Source organism: Stenella coeruleoalba, assembly GCF_951394435.1.
Source record: "Stenella coeruleoalba genome assembly, chromosome: 2".
Lineage (NCBI taxonomy): Eukaryota > Metazoa > Chordata > Mammalia > Artiodactyla > Delphinidae > Stenella > Stenella coeruleoalba.
In genome coordinates this window covers 30,760,662-30,773,202 of record NC_137147.1, presented here as the reverse complement: position 1 = coordinate 30,773,202, position 12,541 = coordinate 30,760,662, and the positions used below count along the sequence as shown (strand labels likewise).

Sequence of the window (12,541 nt, the reverse complement as noted above, 5' to 3'; positions counted from 1 at the left end):
TTTGTTCTACTTCTGAAAAAAATGCCATTGGTAATTTGATAGCAATTGCATTGAATCTGTAGATTGCTTTGGGTAGTATAGTCATTTTCACAATATTGGTTCTTCCAATCCAAAAACATGGTATATCTCTCCATCTGTTGGTATCATCTTTAATTTCTTTCATCAGTGTCTTATTGTTTTCTGCATACAGGTCTTTTGTCTCCCTAAGTAAGGAGACAAAAGACCTACCTAGAGAGACAAAAGGTAGGTAAACTACCTACAATTCCTAGGTATTTTATTATTTTTGTTGCAATGGTAAATGAGAGCGTTTCCTGAATTTCTCTTTCAGATTTTTCATCATTAGTGTATAGGAATGCAAGAGATTTCTGTGCATTAATTTTGTATCCTGCAACTTTACCAAATTCATTGATTAGCTCTAGTAGTTTTCTGGTGTTATTTTTAGAACTCTCTGTGTATAGTATCATGTCATCTGCAAGTAGTGACAGTTTTACTTCTTCTTTTCCAATTTGTATTCCTTTTATTTCTTTTTCTTCTCTGATTGCCATGACTAGGACTTCCAAAACTTTGTTGAATAACAATGGTGAGAGTGGACATCCTTGTCTTGTTCCTGATCTTAGAGGAAATGCTTTCAATTTTTCACCATTGAGAATGATGTTTGCTGTGGGTTGTTTGTATATGGCCTTTGTTATGTTGAGGTAGGTTCCCTCTGTGCCCACTTTCTGGAGAGTTTTTATCATAAATGGGTGTTGAATTTTGTCAAAAGTTTTTTCTGCATCTATTGAGATGATCATATGGTTTTTATTCTTCAATTTGTTAATATGGTGTATCACATTGATTGATTTGCGTATATTGAAGAATCCTTGCATCCCTGGGATAAATCCCACTTGATCATGGTGTATGATCCTTTAAATGTGTTGTTGGATTCCGTTTGCTAGTATTTTTGTGTGGATTTTTGCATCTATGTTCATCAGTGATATTGGTCTGTAATTTTCTTTTTTTGTAGTATCTTTGTCTGGTTTTGGTATCAGGGCGATGGTGACCTCATAGAATGAGTTTGGGAGTGTTCCTTCCTCTGCAATTTTTTGAAGAGTTTGAGAAGGATGGGTGTTAGCTCTTCTCTAAATGTTTGATAGAATTCACCTGTGAAGCCATCTGGTCCTGGACTTCTGTTTGTTGGAAGATTTTTAATCACAGTTTCAATTTCATTACTTGTGATTGGTCTGTTCATATTTTCTATTTCTTCCTGGTTCGTTCTGGGAAGGTTACACCTTTCTAAGAATTTGTCCATTTCTTCCAGGTTGTCCATTTTATTGGCATAGAGTTGCTTGTAGTAGTCTCTTAGGATGCCTTGTATTTCTGTGGTGTCTGTTGTAACTTTTCCTTTTTTATTTCTAATTTTATTGATTTGAGTCCTCTCCCTCTTTTTCTTGATGACTTTGGCTAATGGTTTATCAGTTTTATTTCTCTTCGCGAAGAACCTGCTTTTAGTCTTATTGATCTTTGCTATTGTTTTCTTTGTTTCTATTTCATTTATTTCTGCTCTGATCTTTATGATTTCTTTCCTTCTGCTAACTTTGGGTTTGGTTTGTCCTTCTTTCTCTAGTTCCTTTAGGTGTAAGGTTAGATTGTTTAGTTGAGATTTTTCTTGTTTCTTGAGGTAGGCTTGTATAGTTATAAACTTCCCTCTTAGAACTGCTTTTGCTACATCCCATAGGTTTTGGATCGTCATGTTTTCATTGTCATTTGTCTCTAGGTATTTTTTGATTTCCTCTTTGCTTTCCTCAGTGATCTCTTCGTTATTTAGTAGCGTATTGTTTAGCTTCCATGTGTTTGTGTGTTTTACGTTTTTTTCCCCGTAATTCATTTCTAATCTCATAGCATTGTGGTCAGAAAAGATTCTTGATATGATTTCAATTTCCTTAAATTTACTGAGGCTTTATTTGTGACATAAGATGTGATCTATCCTGGAGAATGTTCTGTGCACACTTGAGAAGAAAGTGTAATCTGCTGTTTTTGGATGGAATGTCCTATAAATATCAATTAAATCTATCTGGTGTATTGTGTCATTTAAAGCTTGTATTTCCTTATGAATTTTCTGTTTGGATGATCTGTCCATTGGTGTAAGTGAGGTGTTAAAGTCCCCCACTATTATTGTGTTACTGTCGATTTCCTCTTTTAGAGCTTTTAGCAGCTGCCTTTTGTATTGAGATGCTCCTATGTTAGGTGCAAATATATTTATAATTGTTATATCTTCTTGGATTGATCCCTTGATCATTATGTAGTGTCCTTCCTGTCTCTTGTAACATTCTCTATTTTAAAGTCTATTTTATCTCATATGAGTATAGCTACTCCAGCTTTCTTTTGATTTTCATTTGCATGGAATATCTTTTTCCATCCCCTCACTTTCAGTCTGTATGTGTCCCTAGGTCTGTAGTGGGTCTCTTGTTTACAGCATATATATGGGTTTTGTTTTTGTATCCATTCAGCAAGCCTGTGTCTTTTGGTTGGAGCATTTAATCCTTTCATGTTTAAGGTAATTATCAATATGTATGTTCCTATGAGCATTTTCTTAATTGTTTTGGGTTTGTTTTTGTAGGTCTTTTTCTTCTCTTGTGTTTCCCACTTAGAGAAGTTCCTTTAGCATTTGTTGTAGAGCTGGTTTGGTGGTGCTGAATTCTCTTAGCTTTTGTTTGTGTGTAAAGCTTTTGATTTCTCCATCGAATCTGAATGGGATCCTTGCCTTGTAGAGTAATATTGGTTGTAGGTTCTTCCCTTTCATCACTTTAAGTATATCATGCCACTCCCTTCTGGCTTGTAGAGTTTCTGCTGAGAAATCAGCTGTTAACCTTACAGGAGTTCCCTTGTATGTTATTTGTCATTTTTCCCTTGCTGCTTTTAATAATTTTTCTTTGTCTTTAATTTTTGCCAATTTGATTACTATGTGTCTGGGCGTGTTTCTCCTTGGGTTTATCTTGTATGGAACTCGCTGTGCTTCCTGGACTTGGGTGGCTATTTCCTTTCCCATGTAAGGGAAGTTTTTGAGTATAATCTCTTCAAATATTTTCTCGGGTCCTTTCTCTCTCTCTTCTCCTTCTGGGATCCCTATAATGCTAATGTTGTTGTGTTTAATGTTGTCCCAGAGGTTTCTTGGGCTGTCTTAATTTCTTTTCATTCTTTTTTCTTTATTCTGTTCCGTAGCAGTGACATCCACCATTCTGTCTTCCAGGTCACTTATCCATTCTTCTCCCTCAGTTATTCTGCTATTGATTCCTTCTAGTGTAGTTTTCATTTCAGTTATTGTATTGTTCATCTCTGTTTGTTTGCTCTTTAATTCTTCTAGGTCTTTGTTAAACATTTCTTGCATCTTCCTGGTCTTTGCCTCCATTCTTTTTCTGAGGTCCTGGATCATCTTCACTATCATTCTGAATTCTTTTTCTGGAAGGTTGCCTATGTCCACTTCATTTTGTTGTTTTTCTGGGGTTTTATCTTGTTCCTTCATCTGGTACATAGCCCTCTGCCTTTTCATCTTGTCTCTCTCTCTGTGAATGTGGTTTTTGTTCCACATGCTGCAGGATTGTAGTTCTTCTTGCTTCTGCTGTCTGCCCTCTGGTGGATGAGGCTATGTGTAACTCTGTGATAGTATTTTTAATGACTACACTGTATTCCATTTTGTGTGTATATAGTACCTTAATTTAGCTATCTTGTTTTTAGTTATTTCAATTATTTTCTAATTTAAATTTGTGCTAGATCACTGTGATGTTCAAAGTTTAAATGACTAAATTTTTTATCATGATTTAGCAGAAGTAGAATTACCGGAAAGCTACACCCATTTTAAAGTTTCTCAATATATATTGCCAAATTCTGAAGATTTTTACCTTTTCATTACTGTGATCAGCAGTTTGAGGGCTTCTTTTTTCGTACTTTTCACTACACTATTTAGTATTTTCACAAACTGGTAAATAATTCATTGTTTACTTTTTTCAGTTTTTGGATTACTAGTGAGATGGAGCTATTTTTCTTGTGCTGTTCCATTTGTATTTGTTATTTTGTGAATTGTATATTTTTCTATTGGTGGTTAGTTTTTTACTATTGATTTGAAGAAGATATTTATGAAGGATATCATTTTGTGTCAAATACTTTTCCTCACTTTATGGCAGTTTATTTATATGCCACAATTAATTTTTCTGTGATGTGTTCCATTCTATGAAACTTTATTAGTTCTGTCTTTTTTTTTTTTTTTTTTTTTTGGTGGTACGTGGGCCTCTCACTGTTGTGGCCTCTCCTGTTGCGGAGCACAGGCTCTGGATGTGCAGGCTCAGCGGCCATGGCTCACGGGCCTAGCCGCTCTGCGGCATGTGGGATCCTCCCGGGCGGGGGCACAAACCTGCGTCCCCTGCATCAGCAGGTGGACTCCCAACCACTGCGCCACCAGGGAAGCCCCACAGGGTATTTTCACGTTCAGTTTTACTAGGTAATACAAGCTGTTTGCCAAAACGATTGTACCAATTTATACTCTCACCGTTAGAATGTGAAAGTCCTTATTGTTTCATATCCTCAGTCTTTGATTTTGGTAAGTTTTAACAGTTTGCCGTTTTAACAGTTAAGTGTTAGATGTGTCTCATTTTGACTTTAGTTAACCTTTCTGATTACTAATGAGGCTGAGCATCTTATCTCACATATATAGTCCATTTAAGTTTTCTGTTCTTTCCGGTGCCCATTCGTTTCTTTTTTATTTTTCTTTGGAGTTCTCTTTTTCTTATTGATTAAGAAAAATGAGTTTAAAAAAATATGTTCATTGTACTACTCCTTATTGGTTATGTACATTACAGACATCTTTTCCCAGTTTGTAGCTTGTCACTTTGCTTTTCTTAAGGTTTCTTATGATTATTATACATTCTTAAATTTAATACACAGTTTATCATTTTTTGGTAATTAACAATTTTGTGTTTTGTTTAAGAAATTATTCCTACACAAATATCAGAAGAATACTCTCAGAAAGATTGTCTTTTTAAAGTTTCATGTTTCTTTTGTTTTCACATTTCAGTTTTGTTGGAAATTATTATGATCTGTTGTAAGGTAGGGATTCAGGATTTGTTTTTTTTCTTTATAAATAACTGGTTTAATCGGTATTTGTTAAACAGAGTATCTTTTCCTTGGTGATTTGCAGTAGTCATTTTGTCATAAATTAAGTTTTCATACATGGTGGGTATGTTTCTGGGCTCTCTTCTGTTCTGTTGATCTAGTTTATGCCTGTGCAGTTACCACACTATCCTAAGTGCTTTATAACATGACTTTTGATACCAAGTGGGGCAAACCTTGTACCTTGTTCTTTTTCAGGAGTTAATTTGCTACTGTCAGCTCCTTGATTTTTTTTTTTTTAAATAAATTTACTTTATTTATTTATTTTTGTCTGCTTTGGATCTTCATTGCTGTGCGCAGCCTTTCTCTAGTTGTTGCGAGCGGGGACTCCTCTTCGTTGTGATGTGCAGGCTTCTCATTGCGGTGGCTTCTCTTGTTGTGGAGCACGGGCTCTAGGCCCACGGGCTTCAGTAATTGTGGCACGTCGGCTCTAGAGCTCAGGCTCAGTTGTGGCACATGGGCTTAGTTGCTCCACGACATGTGGTATCTTCCCAGACGAGGGCTCGGACCCGTGTCCCCTGCATTGGCAGGCCAATTCTTAACCACTGTGCCACCAGGGAAGCCCCTCCTTGATCTTTGATGTAAACTTCAGAGTCTACTGGGCAAAATCTACAAGAACTTAGGGTTTTTATTGGAATTACACTGGCTATGTAGATTCCTCTGCTGAGAATTGGTATCTTTACGATATTAAATCTCTCCATTTATTTAGTCGTCTTTAATGTCTTTCAGTAAAGATTTATCATTTCTCCATTAAACGGCTTTCATAGGGCTTCTCTGGTGGCGCAGTGGTTGAGAGTCCGCCTGCCGATGCAGGGGACGCGGGTTCCTGCCCCGGTCCGGGAAGATCCCACGTGCCGCGGAGCGGATGGGCCCATGAGCCATGGCCGCTGAGTCTGCGCGTCTGGACCCTTTGCTCCGTGACGGGAGAGGCCACAACAGTGAGAGGCCCGCGTACCGCAAAAAAAAAAAAAAAGGCTTTCATAGCTTTTATTAAATTTGACAAATTATTTTATAGTTTTTCTGCTATTATATGGTTTTTTCTATTTACCTTTTGATTTTCTCCCTTTAAATGTAGCAGTTTACTTTGTATCCAGCAACCTTATTAAACTCCCTTATTAATGGTAAAACTTTGTAGGTTATTTCTTGATTTTCTGTAAATGATGACAGTTTTATTTCTTCCTTTCTAGACCTTATGCTTCTTGTTTAAATTTTCATTGGGTATAACTTCTCACATGTGGTTAAATTGAAATAGTATTGGTGTACATCCTTGTCTTTTTAGGAGTGCTTTTAAGTTTCACCATTAAATAAGGTCTTTGTTGTAGATTTTTGCTTTCGACATCTCCTTTCCCCCACTCTCCCACTTGTAAATCTCCGTTCTGAACAAAAATGAACAGGAAAACAGATACACTTACTTCCAGAGCCTTTCACTATGCTTGGTACACTAGAGCTGTCAATTGGTTGCGTGAATGAATGAATATAGTAGGACCGACTACTTGTGCTTCTTGTTGTCATTGGCTGTGGTATAGCAGCTCAGAAATGCTTGTTCAATCTTTATCTTAGAGAAAGAGTCAAAGCCATTAATGTATGTGTTACATTTCTAACGTTTCATCAGAGGAAATTAGCACACTGAAGTTTGGAATTTGAATACAATTATTTGGAGACAAACCATATTTTTTTTCCGTTTCTCATTCAGTGATGCTTACAATATTGTAAATTAAGGATCCATTTAAAATATACACAGGTGAATTTTAGGCTAAATTTTCTGAAGATTTATTCTGTTTAGGAAGTTTGCTTTTATCTATTCATAAAGGAATGTTTATGAATGTTCCTTTGAGGAACATCGTTGTGATCTAGATTAGATTTGTAAATTTAGTACTGTGCCGGCTCTGTGAAGTTCTAATTAAAGCCTGAGCAGTTTATGATACTGATAATCAACAAATTAATTTGTGAAGTCTCCTTTATAATTCAGATCAAACCCTTTCTGCTTTTCTGCCTTTCCCTGTACCTGTTTTTATTTTTAAACAGATGAGGAAATTAAGGCATAAAGGTAGAGATTCCCTGAATTTGGTGTACTGCTTACTGCAGTAGGCCACTTTGCTTCTGTGAGAATTGTAAACTACTTACTTCCCAGGTATGTGCTGAAATTTCCATTCCTGAAAATCTGCAAGTCTTGCTAATAAAGAAAATTCTTACTCAGTCAATTTATATGTTAGGACACCAACAGCTGACTAAAAGTTCTGCTCCTGAATTTGTAGAGAAGAGAAAGGTACAGTAAGTTTGCAAGAGGGTATATTTTTCTATAAAAGGAGCTGTTTGTTTTTTCCTTCATCTTTTTTTCTCCCTTAATACCTCCTTCCCACTCAATGTTGACCATTGAGCATTAGTTCTAGATTATTGTTTCTCCACTGGAGATGACCTTGCCCCCCAGGAGACATTTGGCAATATTTGGAGACATTTTTGGTTATCACAGGGAGAAATGCTACTGGCGTCTGGTGGGTAGAGGTCAGGGGTGCTGCTAACCATCCTAACAGTGCACAAGATGGTCTCCTACAGTCGAGAGTTACGTGGCCCAAAATGTCAGTAGTGCTGAGGTTAAGAAACCTTCCCTGGATAATGGTGTTTCTTTTGGTTTTGAACTGGAAAGAGAACTTTAATGCCTGCTTGTTAAAAGGCATTATTGGTGTCTTAGACTATAGCCTTTAGAGTTAGACCTGGTGTTCAAATCTTTTCTCAGTCCTTACTGGTTATGAGTACCTACATTCATGTGTGAAGGAGAAAAACCAGAAAGAGCAGATATGATAACACATTGTAGAGTGATGAGGAAGTATTATTTGTTTCCTCCCTTCCCACCTGAACTCCATATACCAATGACTTGGCTTATTTTGTTTACTCCTCTGAGACCTTACGCAAGTTTTTACACCTTTCGGTTTTCAGTTTTTTCATCTGTAAAATGAGGATGATAGTATTTATATCATAGATTTTTAGGGGAATGTTTCATGAGAAAATGGAAATAAAGCACGCAACCCTATGACTGGAATGTATTAAGTATTTAGTAAATATTTGCTTTGTTATTAATAATAATTTTATGTTCCAATTATAATCATTTAGACTTGCTATCAGAAGTGGTGTATAAAACTGGGTAAGAGTGTCCATCAGCTGATGAATGAATAAACAAAATGTGTTCTATCCATACAGTGGAATATTATTTGGCCATAGAAAGGTATAAAGCACTGATACATGCTACAACATTGATGAACCTTGAAAACATTGTGCTAAGTGAAAGAAGTCAGTTACAGAAGACCACATATTATGTCATTCCATTTATATGAAAAAACAAATCCAGAATAGGCAAATTTATAGAGACAGAAAGTAGATCAGTGGTTGCTTAGGGCTGGGGGAGGAGGGGTGGGAAGGGTAACAGCTAAATGGGTTTGCTTTTGAGATGATAAAAAGGTTTAAAAATCAACTGTGGTGATGGATGCACAACTTTATGAATGTACTAAAAATCATTGAATCGCACAGTTTCAGTGCATGAATTGTAAGGTATGTGAATTACATATCACTAAAGCTGATGCGTATAAACTTTATCCTTTCTGTGACATAGAACATTTTATTCCTTGGTCTTCACCTTGGCCTCCATCTTCTGATTTCTTTACAATCTTAATTAGAGAATGCATTCCAATGGAGTTAACAGTATTGCTGGTTATTACTCATCACTAGTTCAGTGGGTGACGGCTGCCTGTATATACACACTTGAGATTTTGCCAAATAAGAAAAATATTTCTCATTCTGATCTAGATAGCCGTGTGACTTAACACCAAATGGCCAGCAAATTTGGTCATACTCCACTTTTCTCACACAGGGACATTTGTATGCGGACTTGGCCATCATGTTTGTAACTGAGTTCCATTATGTTTTATTTTTATAAACGGGTAACAAGTTAGAGAGGTAATTTCCATTAGCTAACTGTAGCCAATGGCTTAGAGTTAGAAACCCAATGAGCAAGCAGGGACACGGTAGTTATGAGACCATTAATTTAAAAAACACACTAGAATTCAAACAGCTATAGTGAGAAGTACATAAATGGAAGGTGAACTTGTAAGCAGATTGTATTTTGCCTATATCTTTTGATTGCAGCTATTGGAATCCCCACCCAAACAGGCTTAAGGTAATTTATGGCTCACATTACCGAAAAGTCTATGTTTAAGGGATGTCTTCAGATGTGGCAATGTGCAGAATTTCAAGTAGCTTCATGACTCTGGTGCCCTTTACCAGGCTATGCTTTTCTTTTAGTTGGCTTCTTAGACAGGCTCTCCCCTTATGGTTGTAAAATGGCTACGGCAGCTCCAGGACTCATCTTCTCAGCATTAAGACAAGCAGATAGAGAGAAGTTTCTTCTCTCAACAGTAGAACATTTCTGGCCTGAGTTGGGTCATGTGCTTGTTCTAGAACTACTAGTTGCTGTGACCAAGAGATTGGGATATGCTGATTGACTTTGGCCAGTAGAGCTTACCCCTAAACTTGAGAGTGGGGTCAGCATTACCCACAGCCATATGAGAGATTGGGATGAGGTGATTCACCAGAAGAATTTGGAGTTGATTTTTTTGTTGTTGTTAACCAGGAGGTTGAATTAGATGCTAGATGGTAAGATAGCTTATGTCCACAATAATGTCGAGCATATATACTAGAGCTTTTATCCTTGATAATAATAGCTAAAAAATTTATTGACTGACTTTGTATACCAGGTAGAATGAGTAAAAATCTTTGGGCAAAAATAGGATTATGATAACTTTTAGGCTTGAATTGTTCTAAAAGTTGTGTTCTTGAGGAACTTTATTATAAAATTGTCTAGGGGACTTCCCTGGTGGTCCAGTGGTTAAGACTCCCCGCCTCCACCACAGGGGGTGCGGGTTCGATCCCTGGTCATGGAACTAAGATCCCGTATGCCGAGTGGCTCCCTCACTAAAAAGGAAATTTCTTGAACTGAATAAAAATGAAAATACAACATATCAACTTAAAAAAATTTTTTTTAATTGTCTAAGTTATTTGAAATTTGGTGTGATTTTTTTTTTTCCCTTATTTTAGGATCCCGTTATCTTTAAGTTCTATATGTGGACTTCCTTAGTTCTTTGAACCTAGTACTTTTCTCTTTTGTCTTTCTAATGCCTGTTTTTACTACATAGCATCATTTCACTTTTTAAACTTGTGCCTTCTAACTCTACACATGCAAGTCTGAAATCTTAGGTTCCCAGCTCTGTGAAACAAGTTAGTATCCTAGTTAAATTCTGTTAACTTAAGAAATACAGATACAGATAGCTTGACCAGGATAATTGTTCTCATGCATGTTCGTCATTGTATCATGCAGCTCAATCAGACTGTGCTCTTGGAGAGATCGAGGAGTGTAAGATCTGATTACTTGGGACTTCCCTGGGGGTGCAGTGGCTAAGAATCCACCTGCCATTTCAGGGGACACAGGTTCATGCCCTGGTCCAGGAAGATCCCACATGCCATGGAGCAACTAAGCCCATGCACCACAACTACTGAGCCTGCGCTCTAGAACCCGCGAGCCACAACTACTGAGCTTACGTGCCACAACTACTGAATCCCGTGCGCCTAGAGCCCGTGCTCTGTAACAAGAGAAGCCACCGCAATGAGAAGCCTGCCTGCCACAACCAAGAGTAGCCCCTGTTCACCGCAACTAGAGAAAGCTCGTGTGCGGTGATGAAGACCCAACACAGCCAAAAATAAATAAATTTAAAAAATTAAAAATAAATAAATTGAAAAAAAAGATCTGATTACTTTCTGACCAATTTCTCTTTGCTGTTAGGAAACAAAAGGCAAATAATTTCTTTGCTAGAGTGGTTTTATGGCACATATCATAAAATATGTGCTATGTTTAGTATGGTACAATTGTAATCAAGGCCAGTTTCTAATATTGGATTGGATATAGACAGTTTGGGAGAGAGTTTTAAATGTTTCGGAGTAGTGACATGGTTATAAAATAGTTCAAATTTACCAGACTTATAAAAGAAGAATGATTTTTTTCAATTTGCTATATTAAATATCTGAACCTGTTAGTTTTACAGAAAAAAAGATAATAACTTAAAAAACAAACAAAAGGAAAACCATTGGTGTCAGAATAATGACAGTTATTCTCCTTTTCAGTGATCCTGGTGGGGGCATTGAAATGTCTGAGTTCATTCGAGAGGCCACACCCCCAGTTGGTTGCAGTTCAAGAAATTCTTATGCTGGCCTTGATCCAGGCCACCAGGTAGGAACCTGTGCTGTTGTATTTTGCTTTTTTCCCTCCTCCTGATGGTGGTCTCACGTGTTCTCTTGTCTGTAACAGTCAGTCAGTGTTTGGGTTTATCTTGCTGATTAATAATATTTTGATTGTTTACTGATTATCTTTTATTACCATTATTTTAAATAGAATTTTCACATTAATTAAGTACTTTGTTGATGAGCACATACCACATGCTAATTGCCCAGGGGCAGTTTTGACCGAGACAGTTGTGGTGAGTGCCCTTAGGAACTTTAGCTCCTAGTGTGTGCTTATTTACCTTCATGGTGTCTGTCTGTATTGGAGACATATAGGTTATCCCTTGTGCTTTTCGCAGTCTCTTTGGATAGAATGAAATGACTTAGTCCTTAAATATGGCTGCACATTTTATATTCTTAATTAAACCTGGCCTTTCTTCTTACTGACAAATATTAGCAACATCAGATTACCCTGGGGAATAAGCCTATACTTTTGCAACAAATTTTGAAGAGCCACACCTTTTTTTTTTCTTTTTCTTTTTCTGTTAGGACAGACAAAAGGACACAGCAATGGCCAGCCACCTTTGGTAACTCTACCCTTGGCATCATGTCCATTAGAACTTGCCCTACTTGTTTTAGGGAGGGTGTCCCATCTTGAATGTAATTATTGCATGTCTGCACCTAAATGCACAGCACATCTAATTGGTTTTCCTTAAACTATTAACTCTTGAATAAAGAAGGGCAGGTGTCAGAAGCTATTGTGCTACTTAGATTTTGGTGTTTTAGTTTTATACTGTTTTATACCAAAAGGAATTATTGGCATAATTATTGTTATCCTTTAGGGAAGCTGAAGTGGGGAAGTAAAGTTGGGCTTTTTGTATATCGGTAGAGATATTACCAATATAGACACACCATGTTTCTCACACATGTTTTATTATATAGGTCTTATTACACATTATCATAGTTGTATATAAATGTCTTCTGTACTAGATAGTGAACTCCTTGAACACAGTAGCTCTGTCATAGTCATTGTGATCATTCTTTCCTTTCTGCCACTGCTACCCTTCTCCTTTCCATCTTCTACTCTCCATTCCCACCCCCGCCCCGTCCCTCTCTTCCCTTTTATCACTTATCTTCCTTA

General features: G+C 37.0%; 1 protein-coding gene across 7 annotated transcripts in view; it reads left to right on the top strand.

The window, feature by feature from the left end:
- Positions 1–12,541, top strand: part of PCNX1 (pecanex 1) — a 171,938-nt gene that overhangs the window by 33,872 nt on the left and 125,525 nt on the right. For all 7 annotated transcript variants that reach the window (XR_013827110.1, XM_079913211.1, XM_079913210.1 and 4 more), the window contains exon 3: positions 11,305–11,410. Coding sequence is in view for 6 of the 7 variants with exons in the window: in XM_079913211.1 (XP_079769337.1) it covers positions 11,305–11,410 (106 nt within the window). In the remaining variant the exon portion in view is untranslated. The remainder of the gene's footprint in view (positions 1–11,304; positions 11,411–12,541) is intronic.